The 24,037-nt window shown below is 34.1% G+C and overlaps 2 protein-coding genes and 1 long non-coding RNA gene across 11 annotated transcripts in view; 1 reads left to right on the forward strand and 2 right to left on the reverse strand.

Moving 5' to 3' along the window:
• Window positions 1-3,491, reverse strand: part of LOC144467529 (uncharacterized) — a 153,085-nt gene extending 149,594 nt beyond the window's left edge. Inside the window, exon 1 of one of the 3 annotated variants that reach the window (XM_078176384.1) lies at window positions 3,365-3,491. Coding sequence is in view for 1 of the 3 variants with exons in the window: in XM_078176375.1 (XP_078032501.1) it covers window positions 2,882-2,935 (54 nt within the window). In the remaining 2 variants the exon portion in view is untranslated. The other 2 variants (XM_078176375.1, XM_078176392.1) reach the window with 2 other exon arrangements.
• A 4,675-nt stretch (window positions 3,492-8,166) lies between these two features.
• Window positions 8,167-21,003, reverse strand: LOC144470887 (uncharacterized). Of its 3 annotated transcripts, XR_013494201.1 has the most exons (6): window positions 20,703-21,003; window positions 16,943-17,186; window positions 14,840-14,938; window positions 9,786-9,911; window positions 9,117-9,212; window positions 8,167-8,322 (listed from the first exon to the last, which is right to left on the reverse strand). XR_013494201.1 is itself a non-coding variant. In XM_078182479.1 (5 exons), exons 2-5 carry the CDS (start codon window positions 17,106-17,108, stop codon window positions 8,231-8,233), a joined length of 483 nt encoding a protein of 160 aa, XP_078038605.1. In that variant the 5' UTR covers window positions 17,109-17,186; window positions 20,703-20,999; the 3' UTR covers window positions 8,167-8,230. The 3 variants fall into 3 exon arrangements, 2 of the variants coding, with proteins under 2 accessions (XP_078038605.1, XP_078038613.1); XM_078182479.1 differs by lacking the exon at window positions 9,117-9,212 and having other exon boundaries at window positions 20,703-20,999; XM_078182487.1 differs by lacking the exon at window positions 8,167-8,322 and having other exon boundaries at window positions 8,329-9,212.
• Window positions 12,180-16,948, forward strand: LOC144470906 (uncharacterized). Of its 5 annotated transcripts, XR_013494205.1 has the most exons (7): window positions 12,180-12,430; window positions 12,507-12,839; window positions 13,020-13,064; window positions 13,152-14,213; window positions 14,607-14,891; window positions 16,281-16,478; window positions 16,562-16,948. It is a non-coding gene; the product is annotated as an uncharacterized LOC144470906 (long non-coding RNA). The 5 variants fall into 5 exon arrangements; XR_013494202.1 differs by having other exon boundaries at window positions 12,180-12,839; XR_013494204.1 differs by having other exon boundaries at window positions 12,180-12,839; window positions 16,296-16,478.
• Window positions 21,004-24,037: the final 3,034 nt, after the last annotated feature.

Here is a 24,037-nt window from a genome sequence, read left to right on the forward strand (position 1 = left end):
AGAGCGCGTCTGAGAGCTTGCGCAATTTTTATTACAACGCGGCACGAATAAATAATTTTATTTTGTAGCAAACCGCCTTTATGGCATTGGCGAGCGTGGAACAAGAAATTGCAATTCCCATCGAGTTCGTCTGGAATTTCTACTGTTAAAACTATAAGGTAGAATAAGTAACTCGTTACGGTGCCAGGCGTCTGCTCGTTATCGAGTGAAATATTATTTCGGAATATTTAAATAGAATTTTTCATTTGCTGCTATTACGATCGAATGAAAGTTGTATCTACGTAGGCAACTTTATAATTGGAAAGTTCTGAAAACTGCGTGCACGATGGTATTCATATATTTTCTTAGAATGTTTACCCTATTTATAGTTTTCGTGATTAAATGGAAAAACATCTAAGAATTGTAAAAAATCTAAGAATTGTAAACTCTAGCAAAATTGAGAGCACTTTTATATTAATATTAAAAATCACGATATATTATTGCGAGAAATTTGATTCGATACGGAACAGTATTTGTTGAATTGAACCTTTTACTGCATCGTCTATTTTTACGAATGTATTGTGTAGTGTGGTGTTAGCGGTTGCCTGTGCGTTCAACGATTCTTCCAGTTTTTTGTAAGAAATATATATTATACTTTTGCTATACGTAACACAATGTGGCACAAGGCCTTGAAACATTCGAATACGATATGAATCGAACGCGAAACTTGATAATTCAATGTACAAACATTCTTCTATAAACAACTTAATATTGCAAGCTGTGATAAAAAAAAATGTTCTATCGACCGTGCTGACTCGGCAGCGATAACAACTATTGTTACACTTTCGCGAATAGCAAAAGAAGTGTACCAAAGCAAATAACATTACTCGCACGTAATTTTCAAATTCACTACGAAATGTCACATTTCTTCAACTAATATGGTCTTTCACGAATCTGATCATTTGTAACCGTTTGAAAATTAACAGTACTATCAGTAATAGTAGAAACTTATACAACCGAATGCTGTTGTGCAACCATTTCAAATTATACGACACTTTTATACAAACACAAATTATACAACAAGATGAAATATCAAAAGAAACAACAAACTTTATTAATATTATCAAAGACGAACGTGTTTTCTTAAATATTTAAAGGATTGTATCTTCCTTTATCTCGCCTAATGATTCACGGTGTAATTTAGCGGTAGGTTGCAGTGCTCGGTAAGTTATTCAGCGAAAAGAATACTTTCAAAGAATATTTCCTAACCTATATCGCATCGATTAAGTTGGAACAATTATTCACGTTCACATCGACAAACATTCTATTTGAAACAATTTTTCATACATAAATGAAATTCTCTTTGCAAGACACTTATGCATCATCACAAACATTGCAGTATCTATGAAACGTTACATTCTATATTTCTAATACAAAAAAATATTATTTCAATCAATAATTGTCATTTATGTATAATAAGTAAATAGATCTTTCTAACGTGTACCTACAATATTTCTATATTTTAATACTTTCGTATTCAATACATCCCCAGCACTGCTTGCAACCGTAAAATCTTGAGTGACAATTTGATTTAACAGGAGGGAAATACAATTACTGTAAACGTAAAATAATTTGGAACATTTAAGAACAATTCAAGCATGATATAGTCAACGACTGGATCGACAAATGACTTCGATTTCTGTTCCTTCTTGTGTTTCAACGAGAGCTATCGAATTTGATCCACGAGCAACTGCATCGATCGTGGTTGCTTATCAGCTTCTCTTTCCCTTGCAGGGAAGAGCATGGAAAAGCAATGCGGCGATTTGTGCCGCGAAAACAACTCGAGGAATCGAAAAAATTTCGTTTCGCCGTGAGTGTTCAAATGCGTTAATCGAATCGGAAATATTCGTAACTTGTTGCCGGCTGACTCGTCAATGGAATTTGATTGACGCGCGTAAATTTAAGCGTGCAAGTAGAAGCCGAAACTCGAGAAATTACGTACTTGAACCGGACGATTTCAAATTAGTTAGCAAAGATAGAATTAACATTTTGGCTATCGTTGCCGAATATCGAATTTTCTCTCGCATATTTCACGCGTTTCGATCGATCGTTGAACTGGAAATCATAAAATCGAGGTTATGGTAATTCATAAATGAACCCAGTTAGAATGATAAAAAATTTTATTACAGAAAGTGCGATAATAATTCTGGCCCCCTTTCTTTAAACAATTTTTACTGAACAATGTAAGAGCTGAATCACCTGACAAATTAAAAATTAATGATAGACTGTTTATAACATTGTTCCCGTAGTTCTAGAAAAGTAAGAATAAGGAAAACGCTGCATTAACCTGACATAATCTGACAATTTTCGCACAGCGAAAATAAAAGCGAACTACCATTACATTACATTACGTTAACAGACATTTTAACCTATTCTTAACAGATGAGGTAAATATTTATTTTTCTAGCCATAGCACGGATTGCGTTCTTCTTTGTTAATACCAAATTATTATTTTCAAAATATTTTCCCACTAAATAAATGTAAACAAGACGGTAGTGAGATGCACAAATTCGCGAAGAAAAAGTGTCAATCAACTCCGTTTTAAATACTGTGTAACAATTAAACCTTATTCGCGTCGAAGATAGTGAAACAATGTCGTTGAAACAATATTCTGTAACACTATTAATCAGCAGTCAACACTGAATATGTGACAACACTTGAACACCCGCAACGCAACGACGCAACAGGCTAACGTAATTTCGATCACTCTCGAACGCGACAGAACGTCTCTATCATCGTTATCATAGAAGAAGAAACACGCAGAGACGAAAGTGAGTGTACATGTGAGTGTACGTGTAACCATTTAATAAACGATTGTATATTTAATCACCATCACGCGTACATTTTGCTGATCGCCGAAGAAGTCACTGCACGAAATACGACCGTCTGAAAACATTCACTCTATTTCCATGGATCTCATGGTCCTTATCCGTCTCTTAGGGAACGTGTCCTTATCACCAGCTGTTTGCACTAACAACCGCATAAATCGATTTCGTAGCGACGTCGCGAGCAATCCGTTCGAAAAGGGCGCGTTAGGCGACGGACAAAACCTAACCTCACCGCGTGGCTGTCACGCGGTCCGACAGCCCCGCGTCTAAAACCACCTCGTACCAGACCGACGGGAACTCGTTTGACAGTTGTCGTCGGCAACGTGTCGTTCTCGGCTGCTGATAAATCGTCGGTTCAACGAAGCCCCGTTGTTTACAGTGATAATAAACTGTCGACAAAGCGGCGCGGCGGATTCAAATTCAAATTGGCCCGTGAGCCCGCCACGGGTGATCACTCCGACCTAACCTCTCGGCGACTGATAATACCCGACAAGTACCTCAACTGGTGGCTCGGTTCACTCAGTACGGCTCTCTGGTAAATGCACTAAACGTGGTGAGCCAGGTACGAGAGAGGGGTCAGTGCGAAAGGAATGCGGCAAGCCTGTGCGAGCAACCTCGTGGACATGCGAGTGCAGACTGATTGGAGTGTGAGGATACTTACCCACGAGTCGTGAGAACGGTGGCGGTGGTGGAGGCGAGGTAGAGGCGTGGAGAAACAAACCGGCGGCGGTGCTGGCGTGCGCGCGTGTTTTCCGCCGCCATTACTGGCGCCACTGTAGCGACACTAGAACACCGCGCGTGCGCGGCATGCGCACACCGACGACGCGCAGCCGCCACTGCGGCGCACCGTCGTTTAATCGTGCGTCAACAACGTAGCCAGAAGCATCTCGAGATTTTAGGCCGCGTTCTCGAGAACGAAATATGGGCCTCGTTGCTTCGATAGTTTTGTGGAACTGTGAATGCGTGTCAATCGACTATCCACGAATTTCGTTCGATTATGCTACAGTAGAATTGCCACGATTATAATAGATGAATGCATCGTTATTGCATAGAATAGTCATTGTGGGATTATTGTCGCGTGTTGTTCATTGCGATAGGAACTGTGCTAGATTGAATGGTATTTTAAATAAGCTCCCTGAACTGTGTTGCATTGGTTAATTTCAAATTATTATTTCATTACGTATTGACGAAGCTAGTATTTTAAATATTTAATTGTTTTAATGAGTATTGGAGGGGTTACAGAGAAACCCATGTTTTTATTTTGTTTAACCCTTAAAAAGAAAACCTTGCATATTACCTACAACCGTACTTGTACGCTATGTAACTTATACATGAATTTCATCTTCAAAATTCATTTCCTAAATTTCCACCTCATTTTTGTAATTTGAAAATTTATACATTCTAGAATGAGTTTGACAGCATAACATATCAATCGAAGTAATAATTTCTAATAATAGAATTTGAATTAAACATTCTTATTATATGGAATAGACAGGTGTTATCAAATATTGTTTTATGTAAAAATAAGAGATACAAAATGGTGGTTGCTTGTAAATTTTTTATAAAAAGGAAAACAAATAATAAAATTTTTGCAAGACAAAACCGAAACATATGTAAATGTAGAGAATATTAAAAGAAAAAATTGGATATTAAGCTGCAGTATAAATACAATTTCCTAATATGTATTATTTTAAGTTTATAAAATGCAAATTATGCAGATACACGCGGATAACATTTGTTGTACCAAAAGTAGGATGACAGATATCGTTTGTGGTAATAAATTTGTCGTAATAAGGGGAATAATGAAGAGTTACATGTTTTAGGAAAATCGTTAATTAATAATCATATTTTATTGAACCTGGTTAATTTGTTACATCTAAGTAATATTACTGTCTGTTTAAATTAATGTGTTACAGTTAATGAAATATTTCAATTTTTTTACAGTTTGAAGAAATGTTAAATTTTCAGGAAATACTATAATTTAAAATACGAGTAAATCAACGTACATCAAAATAGTACATAATTTGTAGTAGAAATTCTAATGCTGAATTTACTCAAGAAGTATCAACCAATAAACACTATGTATATGTTCTTTCATAAATTCGTAAACATATAAATGAAATGATAAAAGTTTATAAATGGCACGTATTTGAAAATAGAAAGTGACAAAAGTACAATTAGCTAGGAAGCCGTTATGGAACCAATGAAATGGCAGTACACAATTCTGAAAGGAAAATTGCCTTTTATTACTCGTTGAAAACCCATTGTTCTTCTACATATAAATTCAGACTTGAGAGGAGATATGGAGAAGGTTACTAAATGGACGCATTTTTTATATTTTTTCATCGTCTACAATAAACATAGTTGAGAGTAATTGATACACACGCTTTAGCTCTATGTTTAATTTTGAGGTTCAAATATTATTTTTATAGCTCTTCAATCACAACAATATAAATGTTTGTCGAACTGTTTTACAAAAGTAAACACGGCATCAAATACAAACTATGTGAAAATACCTATGTTGTTTTGCTACTCAATTTTATAGTACTCCAGAATATAACTACCATTTCTATGCATTAAATAACCGTTGTTATTTAAATTATAATGAAAATTAAAACCATGAAAAATACATTGCTGCCATAAACGATGAGAAATATATTGCTTTCTAAAACTGTTCTGATCTGTTCGTAATGTAAACAACAGCAACAAATATTTGCTACGAAAACCCCGTGTCAATTATTGTGGCGGTAAAATGTTCAAAATGATAGGGTAAATGTTATCAGCAGACATGAGAATATGGGAATGACGGCGCTATTGAACGGTAACATCCGGCAAAACAAAAATGGGAAACGTAATTTTCTTAATGATCGGTAACTAAAAATAATTATATGTAATTACAGAATGCTACTGATGGTAATGTATCGATATAATATCGTATATTGCCAAATACACAAATAGTTCTGATTCTTTACAATGAAACTTTTCGACGAAGCACAGGGACACTATGACCATCTACCGATGAAACATCTGAACTAACCCTTTCCTACAAGGAAATTGTATTTGCAGAAAATATAATGAAATTGCACAAGACTAATGGATGACTAAAATAATATTTTAAATATATACGAATGCTTATCAGACTTGCTTTCAAATATGTTATATCATATAATAAACGTTTATTCGTTTCCGCAGAAACGCGAAAAATGGAAAATTTGTTATAACAATAAACGATTCTTTTACACACTTGACTACAACAATTATTTGTAGTTATAATATTATATTCTCAATATAATATAATAAACTATAATATAATATATTATATCAATAACAGAGATGCAAATACAGAAAATGGATCTGACTATTGGTACCGACTGAATATTCGTAGCCGAATTTAGCTTCCTCATCTTACGAACAATGATCAACTACGGGTAAATTCGTTGAACTATTGTCGAAATGCAAAATAAATATACTATGCATATTTCCGTACTAAAAAGTGAATCTTAACAAAATAATTACACTGAAGAACAGCATCTGAATAGATTTTCGAATAAATCAAAATCCTATTCTAGGTTATTGAAATGACAGACATCATTATGGAAAAAAGTTTACTAAATTTTTTTATTTAAGCATGCATTGTAATAATAATTGAATCTAAATAATGACAATCTTACAACTTTCATAAGACGATAAAAACCAGTGACCACTTATTAATTTTTAATTTTTAAGTCTTAACTTTTGGCCATATGTATTAATTTCAGAACCATTTTTAGCAAATCTTTATTAAATTAAATTATTAACTTAATAAATAAATTATTCTTGTTTTTAACTTATTGTGAACTATTCGTTAGCATGTGATGATGAAAAGTTGAATTACTAATAAAATAGGAAACTAAATTTGTTGACAACATAGGAAATTTCATTATCAACATTTGGCACAACACTTTCTTTCTCTGTCGGTAATATTTCTACTAGTTTCAACATTTTTCCGCTATCAACAATGCTACAAAATATATAATTCAAAATAAATTCTTACCGAAATAGTTATTGGATATATAACCGATACCATGTTATTTCTAATTTCGGAGATTTAAAAAACGATTGTAAAACAAACGAAAGAGAACTCAAACGTATCATTAGAAAAAAATTCTTATAATTATTAAACAGCTAAAATAATAAATCTATCAATAGAATAGTGTCAATATATCAATTCTTCGACATGTTTATGTTATACAGATCCTTATTAATTATTTTCATTGACAAATTGAATCGTAAAATAGCAAAAGCAGTACTGAATATCTCTAACAAACGGAATTGTTATAAATGTTAAGGGGCCACAGAAATCCATTAATAAATGAAGTTTGATTCAATAACTATGAGTATGCTATTCTTATTTTAAATATACCGAATTGTATCATTCTTTAATCGATTTGTGCTATTTATAGCGCTTAATTTCTACGTATATTCGTTTAATTATCTCAAAAAACTAAATTATCTAGGATAATAAATATTTGCTAAGATTTCTATTAAGTGAAATCGTCGCTGTTTAAATAAAATATCTATGAAAACATTTGACATTAGATCTTTGTATATTTTTCGTTTGGGCATGCACTTAATACTTGACGGTGATAAAATATATTATTTCAAAGAATACAGTAGTTATTGATGAAATAATCTTCTCATGATACATCACTGTATATTCCTGACAATAATATTTCACAAATATTTATTTCCATAAAATTGCAAAATTCTAATGAAATAGTACAATACATTTTTCTGTATTTCTTTTATTTTCGCCTTATATTACATATCACAAAGATAGTATTTGAAATATTATTTATGCGCATGTTTAATAAATTTGCGAGAACCAGATTGTTTCACATGATACTAATGCTCGGCATCTGATAGCGGTAAAAACAACTGGTACATGTTTACGAATAACAATAAGTTTACCAATAAATGTTACAAGAGTCATCTAATTAAGACTGTGTATACTTATGACGTTGTAACTTCCGTAAACAATGTAAACTATTTTCATATTTCTACATCAAGTGTATTTTATAACTTTCTTGTAATTTCTCTAAAAAAAAAAAACACGCACATACTAATGACAACTAACCAATTCTTATGAATAGCAAAAATTGCTACAAAGAGTTTATACAGGATACATGTTTTTACAAAGATTATTGAATTTTTTCGATCGAAATGTACTGTTTCGTTTGGCTGTAAAAAGGTACAAATATTTTCGAATTGAAACTGTTATCAAACCTGTACACCTATTATTTCGTTGTATCGTTGGTAGTTTCGTGAAAAAATAATTTATTAAGATAATTCATATTATACAAAATATTTGGTATTTTTGTTGATTACACGAGTAACCTAAGCACCATTAATATCGCCAGGAACTTTGTAACGCATGTAGCTGGATATAACTGTGCATTATTCGCCAAACCTTTCCCTGAAAACAAACATTTTATTAATAACAATTCAGTATTTGCGACACAATTATAACTAGAAAAATCCAAATTTTGTATGAGATCTTCTAAGAAATATAAATTAAAAGTAGAAACTTCTTCTTTTTATACGTTTAATAACTATTTAGTATTTCTTAAAAAATATCTTATTTCACTGGTTTCATTCTGAGAAATATTACATACGAGAACAGAAGTATCGACATTAACGATTCCAAATCATCAAACACAGTTTGTTCTTCATTTTCTAACTCCGATAGTGCCTATATAAAAGTTTGTCTTTTTTTTCTTCAATTTTGATAGGATTTTTAGTAAAAAAGAATAGAACACTGCTCATTAGATCCATTTAATCATAATAATATGTCGAAAAATTTCTCAAAAATGCACAGTTACGATCGCAATAATCAAAAAACAAAAAGTTCATAGTTCTAATGTTAAAAAGTAAAACGAAAGTGTTGTGCAACTATTTACTAATTATGACGTTGTATCGTATACTTAATATTTATTTGTTAAATAACATCCGCTAGACACAATTCATTTAAATGATCGTTTAACAATCGCTCACGATCGTATCGATCTATTCTGTTAATTGTGCTTCAAAGAGTTTGTATAACAGAAGATTGTACAACTCATTGTACGATAAGTAACGTATGTTTCGAGTTATTTCAGTGACGATAACGTCTGGTTCGTTGATGCATTCAGTTTCGACGGATGTGCTTTACAGATTGATCACAACGACGCTGGAAAAACCTCTCTCATTTTCGTTCATTGAAAATCTTACATTACAAATCTTTCCCACTTCCAGGAGTCTCTCCGATCAATGACCCGTGAAACAGCTGCGCTCGATGACCGGAACTTCAAGATGACGCCATTCAATCTACCGTTGTGTGAACCCCATAATGCAATAAAAAACATGTCCCTCCTTTCTCATTGTACGCAATTTATCGCAGAGATAAATAAATGTAAATGATTATTTAAAAAAATGAAAACATCTAGGAGATGTTTAAATCGTTAATAACCGTGCAACATGTGCGAGACAAATTTTATCATCGAAACATCAATCTCGTGTTCAATGAATAATGTCACGAACAGACTATAAATTTTTACGAAAGGCAAAATTTTCTGTATCGATTGCAGGAATCAGAGCATTTATTTCTGCCGAAGAGAATGCAAAAATGCTCGACAAAACTGTGACATTTGCATTTTTTCATTTGACCTACCTATCTCTGCCATAAAACTCCAATATTCGTCTAATAGTTGTAATAAATAGAAATTAAACAATTTTAAATGAAATCGTGTTATAAACTAGGGTTTCTGTCAATCTTTACTTTTCGTCGGAAAAATCAAGTTTCCGCCAATTTCTGGATAAGAGTGTGTATATCGGCAACCAGGAATTTTCGTTAATTATAGTACACGACTGAAGAGGTGTAATTAAGAAAGCAATACTTACAGTAAGAAGCTAAATAGGAATGACAACAGCATTCCCGTAACCTCGCGTATTCAGCGCAGTCCCCGGCCTGCACTTTGCATTCTTCTGGTCCCACGCGACAAGTGTGCTTGACGAAAGGGAATACCTCTAAAACAATAGACTGATAAATATACGAAACACGATCTCTGCTACTTTGCATGAGAAAAAGTCGCGATCAATGAAAATCACAGAAACGTTAGAAATACGCGGGACGACGTTTGTAGCGGTTCCATTCGAAGTAAAAATAAATTGCCTCCAATTAACTTTGTACAATCAATATAGCTATTCAAATGAAAATATCCTCTCACAGTCTCTATAGTTTTTACGCATTCCATCAGTACAATTAAATTTTATAAATCAATTCTCTTTTATATACTTTTGAATTCTGTTCTTGATACTTTTGTTTATTTTACATAGTATTAGTATTACATTATAGTATTTTTAACATAGGTGCAACAAATAGTGAAATACCTTCTTGAAGACTTTTCATGATTATTTTATGAATATTATATAAAAGTAATATTTCAGTGAAACTTTATTTTCATTTATTTTATATGATTAATAACTTAATTATATAATAAAAAGGAGAGAAAGAGAGTAAATTTTAGAAAGTAACCACATCATTTTAAATAAAAATAGTTTTAATTTGAATACTGAATTATTTCGCGATATGCAATTATGAATCGCTACAACTTTTCAATTATCCGAAGATTGTGTGCTCCGATCGTTAAAACCGAACCGATGCGGTTTAATGTTTTGAAACGGAATATGAGAAATTCTCCTTTGGCATATCGTTTCTACGGTCGATGAAACTATCGAATACGAAACGAAATATCGCGATAACTGACCGGTTTTGTACTTGGGTCGATTAACCAATGCGTGTAACGTGTTGCCGAGGGTTTCCGGTTCTGTCTCGGTTCCGGACAACATAACTACTTGGCAACGATAAATTGAATTCACTGGCTGTGCTTCCTTGTTCACGTATCCCAATTTTTCTAATTAAACGTACATCTAATTTTAATCAAGTATCGCACTTTAAAGAAATCAATCTTTTTCTAATTGTTTCGTTTTCAAACTATTTACAATAATATACAATTACATCGATAAACATTTTAAGAATGTGTAGGTCACTGTGTAGAAAAGAGACCGTTTTATACATTAATTATAATTGAGATATTTTCAATTGCAGTCAATTGTTATGGAAATATTGCTTCTCAAAGCGTTGAAATGCAAGTATTTGAAACTTTAGGACAGTCTATGTATGTGGGACAAATTATATCTCGCTGCTTCATTTGCAGATAACGGCGATAATTGCAATGTGAAATAGAATGGCTTCATTATGGTTTCGCGTAGCCAGATTACATTTTCTACAACTCGTTTGCACCCGTGAGAATGACACAGAGCTATCTGCAAACTGTACGAACGAAAATCAATAGGAATAAAATGACTTATAGACGTTATTATTATATTGATAAATTTAGCCTTAACTATACTTAATTGGCTATAGTAGAACTGGCTTACAATATTTTAATTTTATAAAAACTGCTCGTTTAAAAAGCACAACATTCTAACGAAATTTTGTTAAAAAACAAATCACCTTAGTCCTTTTTTACTACGCGTAAATAGAATACAATCGTAAAAGTAAATTCAGTCATTTTCAGATCCATAATATGAAACATTATAATTTAAACGTAACAGTGAAATTTTATTTCAATTTTGGATTTTTGAAATGGGTTTATAAAATTGGAAATTTAGATGAACGTTCGTGGTTAATCTCTGTGTAATTTGTGTCTCTCTCTCTCTCTCTCAGCATCAGTGTCGATTTCAACGTCGCTGCATAACTTTTTAATCGTTTCGGTCAAATAGAAAACTATAAGGCAGAATGTGCGATTTGTATGGCTGATCGAAGCGAACTTACGTATGCGATACGCGCTGCGCGGTGCGTGCAGTAACGCAATTTTATTGCTACTGTCATTGTTACTGCTCTTCGCGTATCCACTTGTCGTTCGTTAACAGGGAATATTGTGTTGCGAATATCGAAATGTTACACAATCGTTTGCACTCGCCGGAACATTTTTAATACTACGATCGCTGTACTTTAAATAAATAACAAATTCAACGTGTATTCTAACCTTTGCGGAATATTCACGATAATCAAAATAATAATCTCGAGTTCCAAATTTATGTAACATGCTGTCAGCTGTTTTCCGATTTCCAGCGAAAAGTAAACAGTTATTAAGAATTCAGAGAAAATGTACTGAGAAAAATTATTCAAAGCACGGAAGAAGAATACGCATAAACTTATAATATTTTCGATGTGTTAAACATTGTAATAGCTTGTGAAAATGGCGACAGATATTTTCGCGGTTACGTGATCATTATCCATGAATATACAACATATCTTACCGTCCAAAAGGTTGGACTCGCGAGTCATTCATAACCTCTTAGGCACGGCGCGCCACTACAGTGGCTTTTGTGAATGTTGCGTGCTTTACTCAATTGTTTTATTAATTATTAAAGTAAACGATTAAAGTGAAAGTGTGTATATACATTACACACAGGAAAGAATATATGTAATTAATACTATATATAGATATATGGAAAAAAAATGTATATGAAGAAAAGTGGTAATTTAGTTATAAAAGACTTTATTTGCGTAAAATCCAGCCGTGCCTAAGAGGTTAATGAATGTTCGATTCGCAGTGGATAAAAAAATCAGTATTTTCTCAAGGCTTCGAAGAATGGAGATAATTATGAACATTATGAACTGTGACAGCAGTAATTGTCGCATGGACCCTGACCAAAATATTTATCACAATAACAGCTGCTGGAATTTACATAAATTTTCGTATCGTTATCAGACTCGTTAAACGCTTATCGTATATTTTCGAATATGTAATATGTTAATACAGTTTAATCTGCAAAGATATACCGCCGTTTGAATCAATTTTACGTTCATTTTATATCCATTTTCATTGCCAAGAAATATTGTACGTACTATTTCTGACACAATGTTCAGATATGTTATTTTATGCCGTAAGTTATGAAAATATTTATATATTTATATGAAATAGTATTTAAAATATTTTTCCTATAAATTTTGACTTGTCGATAAAGAATTATAATTCTGTGATACGTAGCAGTACCGCTAGTAGAAAATTATAATGTTGCGATATTATTACAGAGCTATTAATAAATTGCGTAAAATTTGTACAGGATAATTATAGATAAAGATCGCAAGAAACGTTTTAGCAATGATGTGTAAGTGCACAATTATACATATGAATGAGAAGCAAATTAGTCACGAGGTAAAATCTAATGACTCATTTATGAAATATTATTCCGTAGTCGATTCTACGAGGCAAGGTTGCGCGGAGATATGCTAATCAGAAATTTAAGCAAATAGATTTAGAGGCCGATGACCGATAGTCGTGTAAAGAGTTCGGTGGAAGACCGCTTGGAATACGAAGTAACACTGTTAGTAGACACGCCATTGTTTCATGTTAGTATATCTATCCTATGCCTGTTTACATTAACAAGCGCATGAAAAACAATGATGGATTCTGGCTGCTAACGATATGTTCCTAAACAGGTGATTGTCTTTCCGTCCAGCTGTATTAAACACGTTGAGCGCCGCGTCACCCAAATAGGGGTGACACTAATTTTTGACCAATCTTGAAAATTCATTTTTATTGTAATATATTTGAATAAATTGAATTTGACTAGAATGTTTCGAATGCGAAAGAGTTCTAATACCACTCCTTATGATAAATATTAACTTTCTAGCTTTGCTTTAATTAATTCAATTGTTTTAACTGTGTGAGTATTTTAGTGGTCGATTGTCGGCAGTCAACGTGTTAAAGGTGTCGCTGAGTTTATGCATTTCTTACCAATTCCAATTAAAATTCTTCCCCCATCGTAATTAAATCCTTACCAAGCGTGAGTGTTACTCGTTCATGATTAAAAAAAAAATGAGTGTTATGTATTTCGTCATATTAATTGATACATTTGATCTTTGTAGTTTATTTAGCTAAGGCGGCAGTTTTTGTGGTTGTATATTTATAAACATGATTAAATTCCATCAATCTTTAAAAAACATATTTAAAATCAGTTTAAATTATGATGTGTCATTTGAAATTGCTAGTCTTTCTTATTTTACCATTTATTTCAACGTATCGATGGAGATGGCATCAAAGGAACTAAACCTCTTAGGCATGGCTGGATTATTGCGCAAATAAAGTTTTCATAACTAAATTACCATTTTTCTTAATATATATCTTGTTATATATATATTATTTTCTCAGTGTGTTGTACATACACACTTTCACTTTAATCGTTTACTTTAATTACAATTGAGTAAAGCACGAAACATTCGTGAAAGCCACTATAGTGGCGCATCGTGCCTAAGAGGTTAATATTACTGTTATATTACTTTTCCTTTAGTATAAATAAAAATCGACAGTATTATCGCGATAGAGTTGTTACTCGTAATGCTTACGTATTCTTTATTAAAGAACAATTTCGTCAACGGCATTGTTGTATCCATAATTCGCGTTATGCCAATGTATTTTTACGATCCATAACAGTAGGACGTGCATTCATGTGATTTTAATCGTGTGTCCACGATTCAGATTACGAGATCCGTTACTCTGTTGAACGAATTATAGGCATTGCGACAATTACAGTTCCATTATGGTTATTCGAAATTTCCGTACAAAAGCGTTACGTAATCGAGTCATAATTCAATGTTTGCGCGGTCAATTCTTTACGCACGAATTGTCTGCACACGACCGTTGTTTTCAGGTAATTTCTACGAAGAAATAAGCGAAGGACAGTAACAATACGTGACCGATACGTAATTGGAAAGCTAGTAAATATTGAAGAAATAGTGTGATATCAAGGCAACCGTTTCGCATCACAAGGACCGATTCAAATAAGAACAAGAAATCTTATTGGCACGGTGAACGAGTATGAATCGCTTTTTCTCGCGGCAAACAAAATAATGTCTGAAGAAGCAAGGTTATCATGGTACTCACCGTTGAAACTACCATCGCAACAACAATGATCGTATATAACATCGTCTGTACAGTAAGCCATCTCTGTGCTTGTGCAAGGCTTGCATCCCGGAATGGGCCCTAGAAAAGTTTCACAATATGTAAATTCTATAGAATCATTTGAAAATGTCGTATCTTTCGTTGTTTACATTGAAACGCTACCGTGTAGTCACTGTGGAAAACTAGTTGCACGAGATTAATAAATATTATGGTTAGCCTGTGAGTTAGTGTAGATTTGTGTTCGTTAAAAATTTATAGAATACTACGAAATTATTTACAATGTCTAACATTAATCTTATAATTTCCCTTATTCTGACTTTATACGCAATAATCTGTGCACACAGCAACTACTAGAATAATCTACAGTTTAATTTTAATATGATCAGTTGAAGAAGCACGTGATTGATGAATCGTTGTAAAGTATAAATACTATCGTAGTAAATACTTGCATTATATGGAGCATCTAATTTCTAATAATTATTTCAAATACATTAACGTATAATACAAGTATTAATTTCCTAAATTCTTTTTCAGTTTAAAAATTACTTTCGCTAAAACAATGCGCAACTGTAACATAATCTTCCGAATGACACATTTTCTTCACGATTTCTTCACTGATTCATCACTTGAATAACAATCTACTGTAACTCCAAGCTATTAACTAGAAAATATAAATTAGCCGTGGAAAAGCGGACAACCGTTTACGGTGGCACTAACCAGAAAGCATTTAGGTCAGGTTGTTGAAATATTGGAAAGACATTGCGTAGATTAAAAATTATACACATACTACGCGTCTACAGTTTTAATTGGACAATTTAAAATTACGCGTCGCTATCCTCGATTCCAAGCGGCATTATTAAAATACGAGACAATCGTATTAAACTGACGGAATATTAGCATGATTCACGATAATTGGTGTCTCGAAGTTTCACGCGATTGTTTTGAAATCGCGTTGTGTGCATGCACGATGCTAATGGCATTATCCGCGATATTGCTTTCGCATACCGGCACATTCACCGGTCACAGATAAATGCTACTTTCCATTACGTTATTTACAAACCTAAATAATCTTTAACGGTAGTTAACCAGACTCGAAACTTTTACCGAAGTGCCAAGCAGTCTTTTTTCTGATTTATTTATTGTCGTACGCTGTCACGGTAAAGACCACAAAAGGAACTTTTCTATTATTTCTATCCCTATGTAACAAAGATAAGAATCAGATTAAAAATTTGCCAAATCGAAAACATTCCTTTGTTAGAACATCAGTTCTTACATATGTACATTTTATAAAATGTTTCTTTGACTCATGCATGCGGGTTAGCGCGAGCGTTAGTCTCCATGTTTTTTTATGCTTGAAATAGAATATCTGTTCTTTGTAAAACATAAAATTAACTGTTCCACGTGTTTTCTTATTTGCCATTAGACGTCTGTTTCCTAGGAGAACTGAAACCGATCGGATCGACGAAAAAGAAACAAGCAAATGTTAAGGATCGATCAAAACAAGTGGATTACAGCGTAACAAGTAGTTGCCAGCATTACGGTGAGCTGCGATTTTCTAAATTACTGTAAAGACCAGAAACCAAACAGATCGCTGGCTAGTTTCGTGTCGCTAACAGCGGAGGTAACCTTGGCTTCTATATCCTGTCGATTGTAATGCTACGTTGGAAAAATAAACGATTAGTTCGGATGCTTGATCATTTTCAGACATCGAATGGGCAAACAACAGTCTGACCTCCGCTACCGTGCATGCAGATAACCACAGCAGACGTTTCACTACGGTCTATCATGATCGCGGTACCATTTTTATCCATACCGGCTGCGATACAGGAAAACAAAAAGATCGATTAACAAAACGTTAGGCCGATGAAGTTAAGTCGGTGGACGGGGATACAAGCCGAAGTAGCCGTTTAAACGGATCAAAGAGAAGTTATTCTCGGAGGAAAGATAAATAGATTTCTGTGCTTCGTAAAGATGCTTTATAGACCAGACGTAGAATGAAGTTGGACAAGGAGCCGCATGTAACACTTTCGGTGTGTTCTTACGCGTGTATGTTTGTGTGTACAGCGGGATCCGCAGGTTTCATACCGGGATAAACTTTCAGCTTCTTCGCCTCGGCGATTGCATCCGCGTAGGGAACTTCATGTTCCAAAAAATACTCTTCGTCCGGATGGTGATTGACCACCGTGATCGACTCGAGATTGCCAAAGTTTAGCAACAGTATCAGAATTTTGAATGCGGCGACGTGGTTCATGCTAAGGCCTCTTCCTCGACATCTTTAAGAGCAAGGGGCACCATGTTCTGATCATGCGAAGTCCACTCCGATTTGATCCTTTGAGCAAACATACATTTGTTATTAAGTTACTGGGCTCTCTTTTTTTTTCGATTTTCTAATAAACGACGATTTTTAGCGCAGAATCGTATTGTAGTCGTTTCGCATTCTCTGCGTATAGTACAGAAAATGGGAGTACAATATTTAATATTAATATTTACATAGTTCCTTACATTATATATATGCGTATATACTATATTATATGCATGCGTTTAATAATATATATATTTATATATATAAAGCGGAAAACTACAAAAGAATAAGAAAAAAAAATAAGGTCGTGTTATTTTTAAATTTTTCGCAGTTTTCATATATATTTAATAGTAACGCGACCATAATCTTATTCTTTTGTAGTTTTACCGCTTTGCGATCTACCTACAGTTTTGCTTCATAAATGTATAAAATCAACAGCCCGTTCGTCATTGGATAATATAATTGATGAAGTTGAAACATTATAGAGGCCATTCTACTTTTCAGACTTTCGTAAGCCATATTCAATTTTTAAAGAAAGTGGTCTTTTACTTAATTACTAAAAAGGAGTTAGTAACAAGTATAATAATCGATATGACAATTTCGCAACGAGTAGCATTGCGCGCTTAAAATAAATTATTAAGAAATTATTGACACTTGAGTTTTGTACTATTTTTCTTCAGTATACATATAAACTTATTTTGTACTCATAGTACACATACATGTATAGTGATTGTCGCAACCGGAAGTGTATGCAAGATTACAGGATAAGAATGCGACGGGACAGTGCCATAGAAATGATAACGATTGCTGTATCATCATCCTGATCCAAGGTAAATCCTAAAAAAGATCCTCCGTTGCCGAATGAATTATCGTACTTTATTCGCTATTACCAAGCTGTTCTCACAGTTGATACTAAATATTTCCATTGTTCGTAGAGAATAATACTGTAGAATTTTTATACTTCCAAATTCGTAAGAAATTCTGATCAGTTTGCTGGGCATTAATCGCTTCATCGTTAAAAATTCTTTCAACTTTTATGTCATGTTATGTGTTATTTATATTTTAATCTAAACTTTAATTATTTATTACGCGTAAAGTTTTACAATATTTCGTCTAAACATTGCGTTATAATCATCTTTGAATTCCTTTCATTTTATTTATTTATTTATTTAATCATTTCAATACAGTTGATTCAAAATCATATCTACATGTATAAAGCTGTGATCTCAAAATAAAAAGCAAATATAAAAGTAAATAAAAATTTAGAAATACAGGATTATTAGTCACTAATTAATTGAACACACGACGTTACATATTCATTATATAAGTCGGAACTCGCAATAAAAGAACAAACAGAATCATCAAGCAGAACGACAACTCTACATGATACTATCAAAAAAAAACTATTAGTGTACTCAATTTTTGCAACAATACGGAAGAATCTTCAAACGTAATCGTAATACAAGTTCATGGTAATATTAAATAATTATGTCATCTTATCTCGAGATCTGTTGTTCAGACGACGCCGGCGTTTCAATGTTGTCGTCTGCACGCGAAACATACGGCCAACTAAAATGCGAGAGGTTCTGATATCGATCGCGTAATTCATTTCATTTCGGGAATGATTCATCCCTTCCCGCCCCCTAACGCGAAGGACAAGCTGCTGCCGCCGTTTTGATACTTGGATTTGTTAAATTCTACTTTTTAGATATAAGTCTTTATATACAGTATCAAAAGATCTAGATCTTCCACTAAATCTACAACTTTGACAATAATATCAGTATGAAATAAAATATTTCAGCCTTGTTCTTAAAAAGCACTTAAAATATTTCTTGGTAATGAGAACGGATTAATGAGGTATACAATTTGTTTTTAATAAAGTTTGTCAACGATATAGCAGAATAGACGATGCAATTGGTGTATTATGCTTCAAGAATATTTGTTCAACGCATTTCAACTGGGCGGCACTTTGAATGCAGGAATCGTTGTCACTAAAGATTTACATAAATGAGAAAAATTTGTCGACAATAAAACTTTCAATGAACTTTGTTTCGAAGGTGCAAATAGTATAACCGCGTACAAAATGCTCGGTGAAACCAGTTAAAAGCTGCAGAGGGTAAGCAAGAATAACGTAAAGATAAAGTAAGGTAAGTACTAGAAGTTACAGTCGTTTGTGAGTCACAGCCTAACGACAAAGACAGACGATCGTTAATTAAGCCCAATTAAGGGCTCTGTACGCGAAACACGGATATCTTGGCTGTGTTCGGATCAAGGTGGCATCATGGAATGTCTTCCTGTTGATTATATCCACATTTTCTGCGCGCAGCTTTCGCTGGCTGCTTAACAAAATTCAAAGAGCACCGGTACTCGAAGCGACAGACCATTTGGAAGTAGCCTGAACGTTGGTTAACGTAATATTCGTTTAAGAAATTATGTCACGAGCGTACTCGATTCCTGAAGACGTTGAAGAAGGCGCGCGGGGCTCGAAGAATAACGCTGTACCGAGTAAACTGTGTTTGTCTTGTAACTTTATAGCAGAGCATTATAAGAGCATGGTTTAGAACGTCTAAACTGACTGTGGACGTGTTTTTCCATTTTTTTTCAATGTTGTGTTTGACGAGTGGAATGCCATGGCACGTGCTACAGCTTCTGATCCAAATAGAGCAATTGCGTAATCATATCTTAATTGTCAATTGCAAATTTTATTATACTTTATTCGCATCAATTGCCAGAAAATCAGACGTCAAACAGAGATATTTCTATTGAATTATCAAGTATATTGCACTATTTAATTCCTTCAATTTTTCTACCTTTAAAAGATTCGTCTGCTCGATTTTCATCATATCACATAAAATTCTCCTTTCTTTGCAATGAACTATTTTATACAAAAATCGACCGAACATTTGTTGAATAAAATTTGGTTTCGCCTTTCACAGAACTGTTCACGACAACATTGCCGAGCGGAAAAGTTGCATCGAGTTTTAATGAAGCAGCCCGATTCGTGTTTCACCACCAGGTAATTAACAAACAAACGTTCTTTTTTTCATGACGAAAGAAGCCTCTATCTTGTTATCTCGTACATTGCAACGAGACAAGATGCTTGAGTTAAAAAACACGTGAATGTTTTTAGTTTTCACTGAAACAGAGAGAGAGAGAGAGAGAGAGAGACCCCTTATCTTCGGAGCACACTTTCTCTTATATTTTCGAAAACGGAACATTTATCTCCGCTTAAACCCTGATCCCGGCGAATTATCTCCTCTTTTTTTTCACTGTTGTTACGAAAAGGAGGATGAAGCCTATGTGATCGCCGTTATCGGGGCTATTTTTTAGACAGCTCCGAATACGTTGCAGCTTCTTGTATTTTCCATTAAAATTTCATTCCAAAGTTAATCGACGTTATCGACAACGAACTATTTTTCGTAACACACTATTTGTCACTCAACAACACGTGTGATTTATTTATCATGAAATTTCTCAGCAGGCGCGGTCGTTTTTTTCGTCGTTTACCGAAATAAATTGTAAAAGCAACATTGACACTCTTACCATTACTATATTTCGTTGACCAAAGAATAATTTATTAGTGTTCGTCGCAAATGTTTCACTAACACAAAGCAAGCAGATCGTTGCTCCGATGTACGCGTCGTTGTGACACGTTTACGGCAGCGGGAATTGACAGTAGAAAAGCTTCCATGAATAGTTTTATGTTACAGTTTTATTTACGAAACGTAGAAAACACCGTGCAGAGAACACGGCGGCAAGGAAAGGCAACGGTGTCCGAGGACGAGCAACCGTCGAACACTACAGACAACGTTGAACTGCCGGCCGAGGGCTGAAAAGAGTGTTAGGCGCCTCCGCCATCGTCGTATAGTGCGCTTAGCATGTCACCGCTACTAGAGCAGACCGCCTTCTATTGTTATACAATAGAACTTCCCTTATCCGGACAATTGTAAAACTGTTTTCTATGAAATTCTTCTCTTCTTAACATTAAATCTACTGAACTATACTCTATACACGCTATTCCTCAAATAGTGAAAATATTTACTAAAAAAAAATGTTTCTTAAAAACCATTCCCACGATGAAACATCGAATAATCTCTCTTTGGATTATTTTATTATCCATCTGTAAAATGAAACGTTCTTTTAAAACAATACCAATAGTTTTGGATAATTCAACTGTATTAATTCTAATGAACATTCAATTTTCAAGGATTCAACGATACCGTCCGTTAAAGATAATTAATTATAGAATTATAAATTGAAAAGTTAATTTGAAAAAAAATGTTCGACTCGTGTGATTTACTTTTTGACGAGGTAATTTCATAGTTAGCGAAAAGTAACCATCAAATATCGTTGATCGTTGTTGGCGAGATCGGTCTGGGAGCTATTTACATTAATTCCGGCACTCTCGTGTCCACGTGCACATTTTTATTATTCAACAGCTGAGGTCTCCCCAACTAAGGGATACGTGCTTCTGTTACGAGTGCGAATACTGAAACGCACCACCATTCGAATGAAGTGGCACGCACACGTGCTCGTACGAAATCCGTATACGTAAAGCTGCAATCCGAAATTAGATACCAGCATTCGTACAAACTTCCTGTCCAGCATTTCGGAAACAATCGGTCCGCACAGCCACTGTCGCGATGTCGACATCGTGAAAAGACACGTTGACGCGAAGCGACATATTATAATAGTTACACCGTGAATTTTTATATTTTTATGCGATAATCAAAGTTTTCCAAAGCTATGTAATATAGTATTCGTAAGCTCTTCCAAAGTTTTTATTTTTTGTACAGATCTCCCCGAAAATATATGACGAGAACATAGACGAGAATATTAAAAAGATTTCATTGAGGAAACATATTTTCAAGACGATTGTCAACACCAATATTCTTTACGAGATGAAATAATTTATTTATAATTTAATCATTAATGTTTAGAGATACTCATTCATATATTATTAAATGTATAAGTTGTCGTGTTTCCCCTGACACAGATAATCTCGTTAATGTGTCATTAGCAACGTAACGTAGCCAGCCGTCGTTTACAACAGAAATTAACTTGATTACACGAGACAGGCAGATTTAACACATAATCATGGATAACAAATACAGCTATTAAAAAGTATTAAAGAACACTTTTTATGCGTTTATGCTTACGTTACACGCTATTTTTACTTCATAGACGGCGGTTGATGTACAAAATGCGAATAGAATTTCACGTGCTCTGTACAATGTACTGAATTTCATTTCAGCATACACGGCCGAGTAATTGTAAATACGTGCATATAATGCAAGCATTGTCGTCTTCGGATGAAGATAGGCTGCGATTGTGTGCCCTGACGCCTGGGCGCATTGAACACGGGCTGTTCCTGCCATAGCAGACACCTGGATTCGTAGGGATGGATGGAACGAGTGCACACATACCCGTATAAAGCTGACGCGAAAGCTGCTTTTAAGAAAGCATTGTAAACCTTGCGAAGAAGGGTCCGCTTACGTTGCTTATTGATCTCGTCGCCGAGAGTCCTTGTGGTTCAGTCCTGTACCTATCAATGTCTTCGCAGGCAAAAATCAGTCGAACAATTTTTCTGAATTTACAAATATTATCGTTATAAAATACTACTGTCCAATATTGCTTCACTGGATCGACTTATAAACGCTCCATTAAAAATTATAAACATACCGAACGCTCCATTTAAAAACTTTAGGATATTTTCCGAATATTCTGGGCTATCAGGAGACCTTTGCATACGCATCTATATAAATGAGCTTATAAATATATAGTATACTCCGTATTTAACACCGTGTAGAAACGATTAAGTGATACACAGAATTTCAGACATATTTACATAGTCGTGGGTGCGTCAGTGCCTAGCCTTTGCACGGTTCACATACTCTTTATAGTGACACACCCTGTGTATGTGGACTCGATAATAATTAAATAAAATACTAAGCTTATAGGCGTGCTATATATAACGTAACAATTTTGTCGTACTAACCTGTGTTTGGAAAGTCCGAGAATATTTTATGAAAATCGAATTTTCTCTGTGAATTATAAGTATCTGTAATTTCTAAAAATATCATTTTAGAAATTAATACGAATAGACGAAAACGATAAACAGCCAACTTTAACTGACAAACATCCTGTTTTATACTGTATCTTTAACTAACAACAAAATGTCGAGCTTTAGAATCGTTTACTATTAAGGCTGTGGAGACGTATTTCTGGGATATTATTGAATAAATGAATTTCCTTAAAATTATGATGTTTAAAATGTGTTGTTAAGTACTTCTAGCGCTGCATAGTTCTATTATTAAAGGAGTAGATCTATTATAGATCTGCATCAATCGCTTCAGACGGAGTTGCCCAATGCAATCAACAGTTATTTTGGTTGTAACGATTATTTGTTCCTTTAGATAACGAATAAACAGCCTCTAATCACCAAACACATGCTATGGGCCAAATGTATCTGCTGTTACATCAGTTTTATCGATTCAAATTGATACAAGACATCTGCTGACTATTAACTGGCTGCCGTTCGTTTAATTGTTTATATTTCCTTTGCCAAGAAAACTTTCTTCTGCGCCAGACCGGTCTATCTCAATGAACGGTTTGTTTGGTTTCCTGTAGTGTTAAACAATGTACAGGCGAAAACGAGCGTAGGCGATAATACGCGCTCACTTCGTTGTAATTGTTTCGCCAATTAATTACACAACCGTCAAACGGTAATTTTAATGGAACCACTTTAGAACGTGCTGCTCTTCTAGAATTTGTAGTTTCTTTAACGTTCAACGATTCATTCGTCATATTTCGCATTAATTAACAGAAATGTTATCTCTGAACTATTCGTATTTACGACGATTGACGCAATAAAGTGA

The sequence above is a fragment of the Augochlora pura genome, chromosome 1 (genome assembly GCF_028453695.1).
Source record: "Augochlora pura isolate Apur16 chromosome 1, APUR_v2.2.1, whole genome shotgun sequence".
Taxonomy (NCBI): Eukaryota; Metazoa; Arthropoda; class Insecta; order Hymenoptera; family Halictidae; genus Augochlora; species Augochlora pura.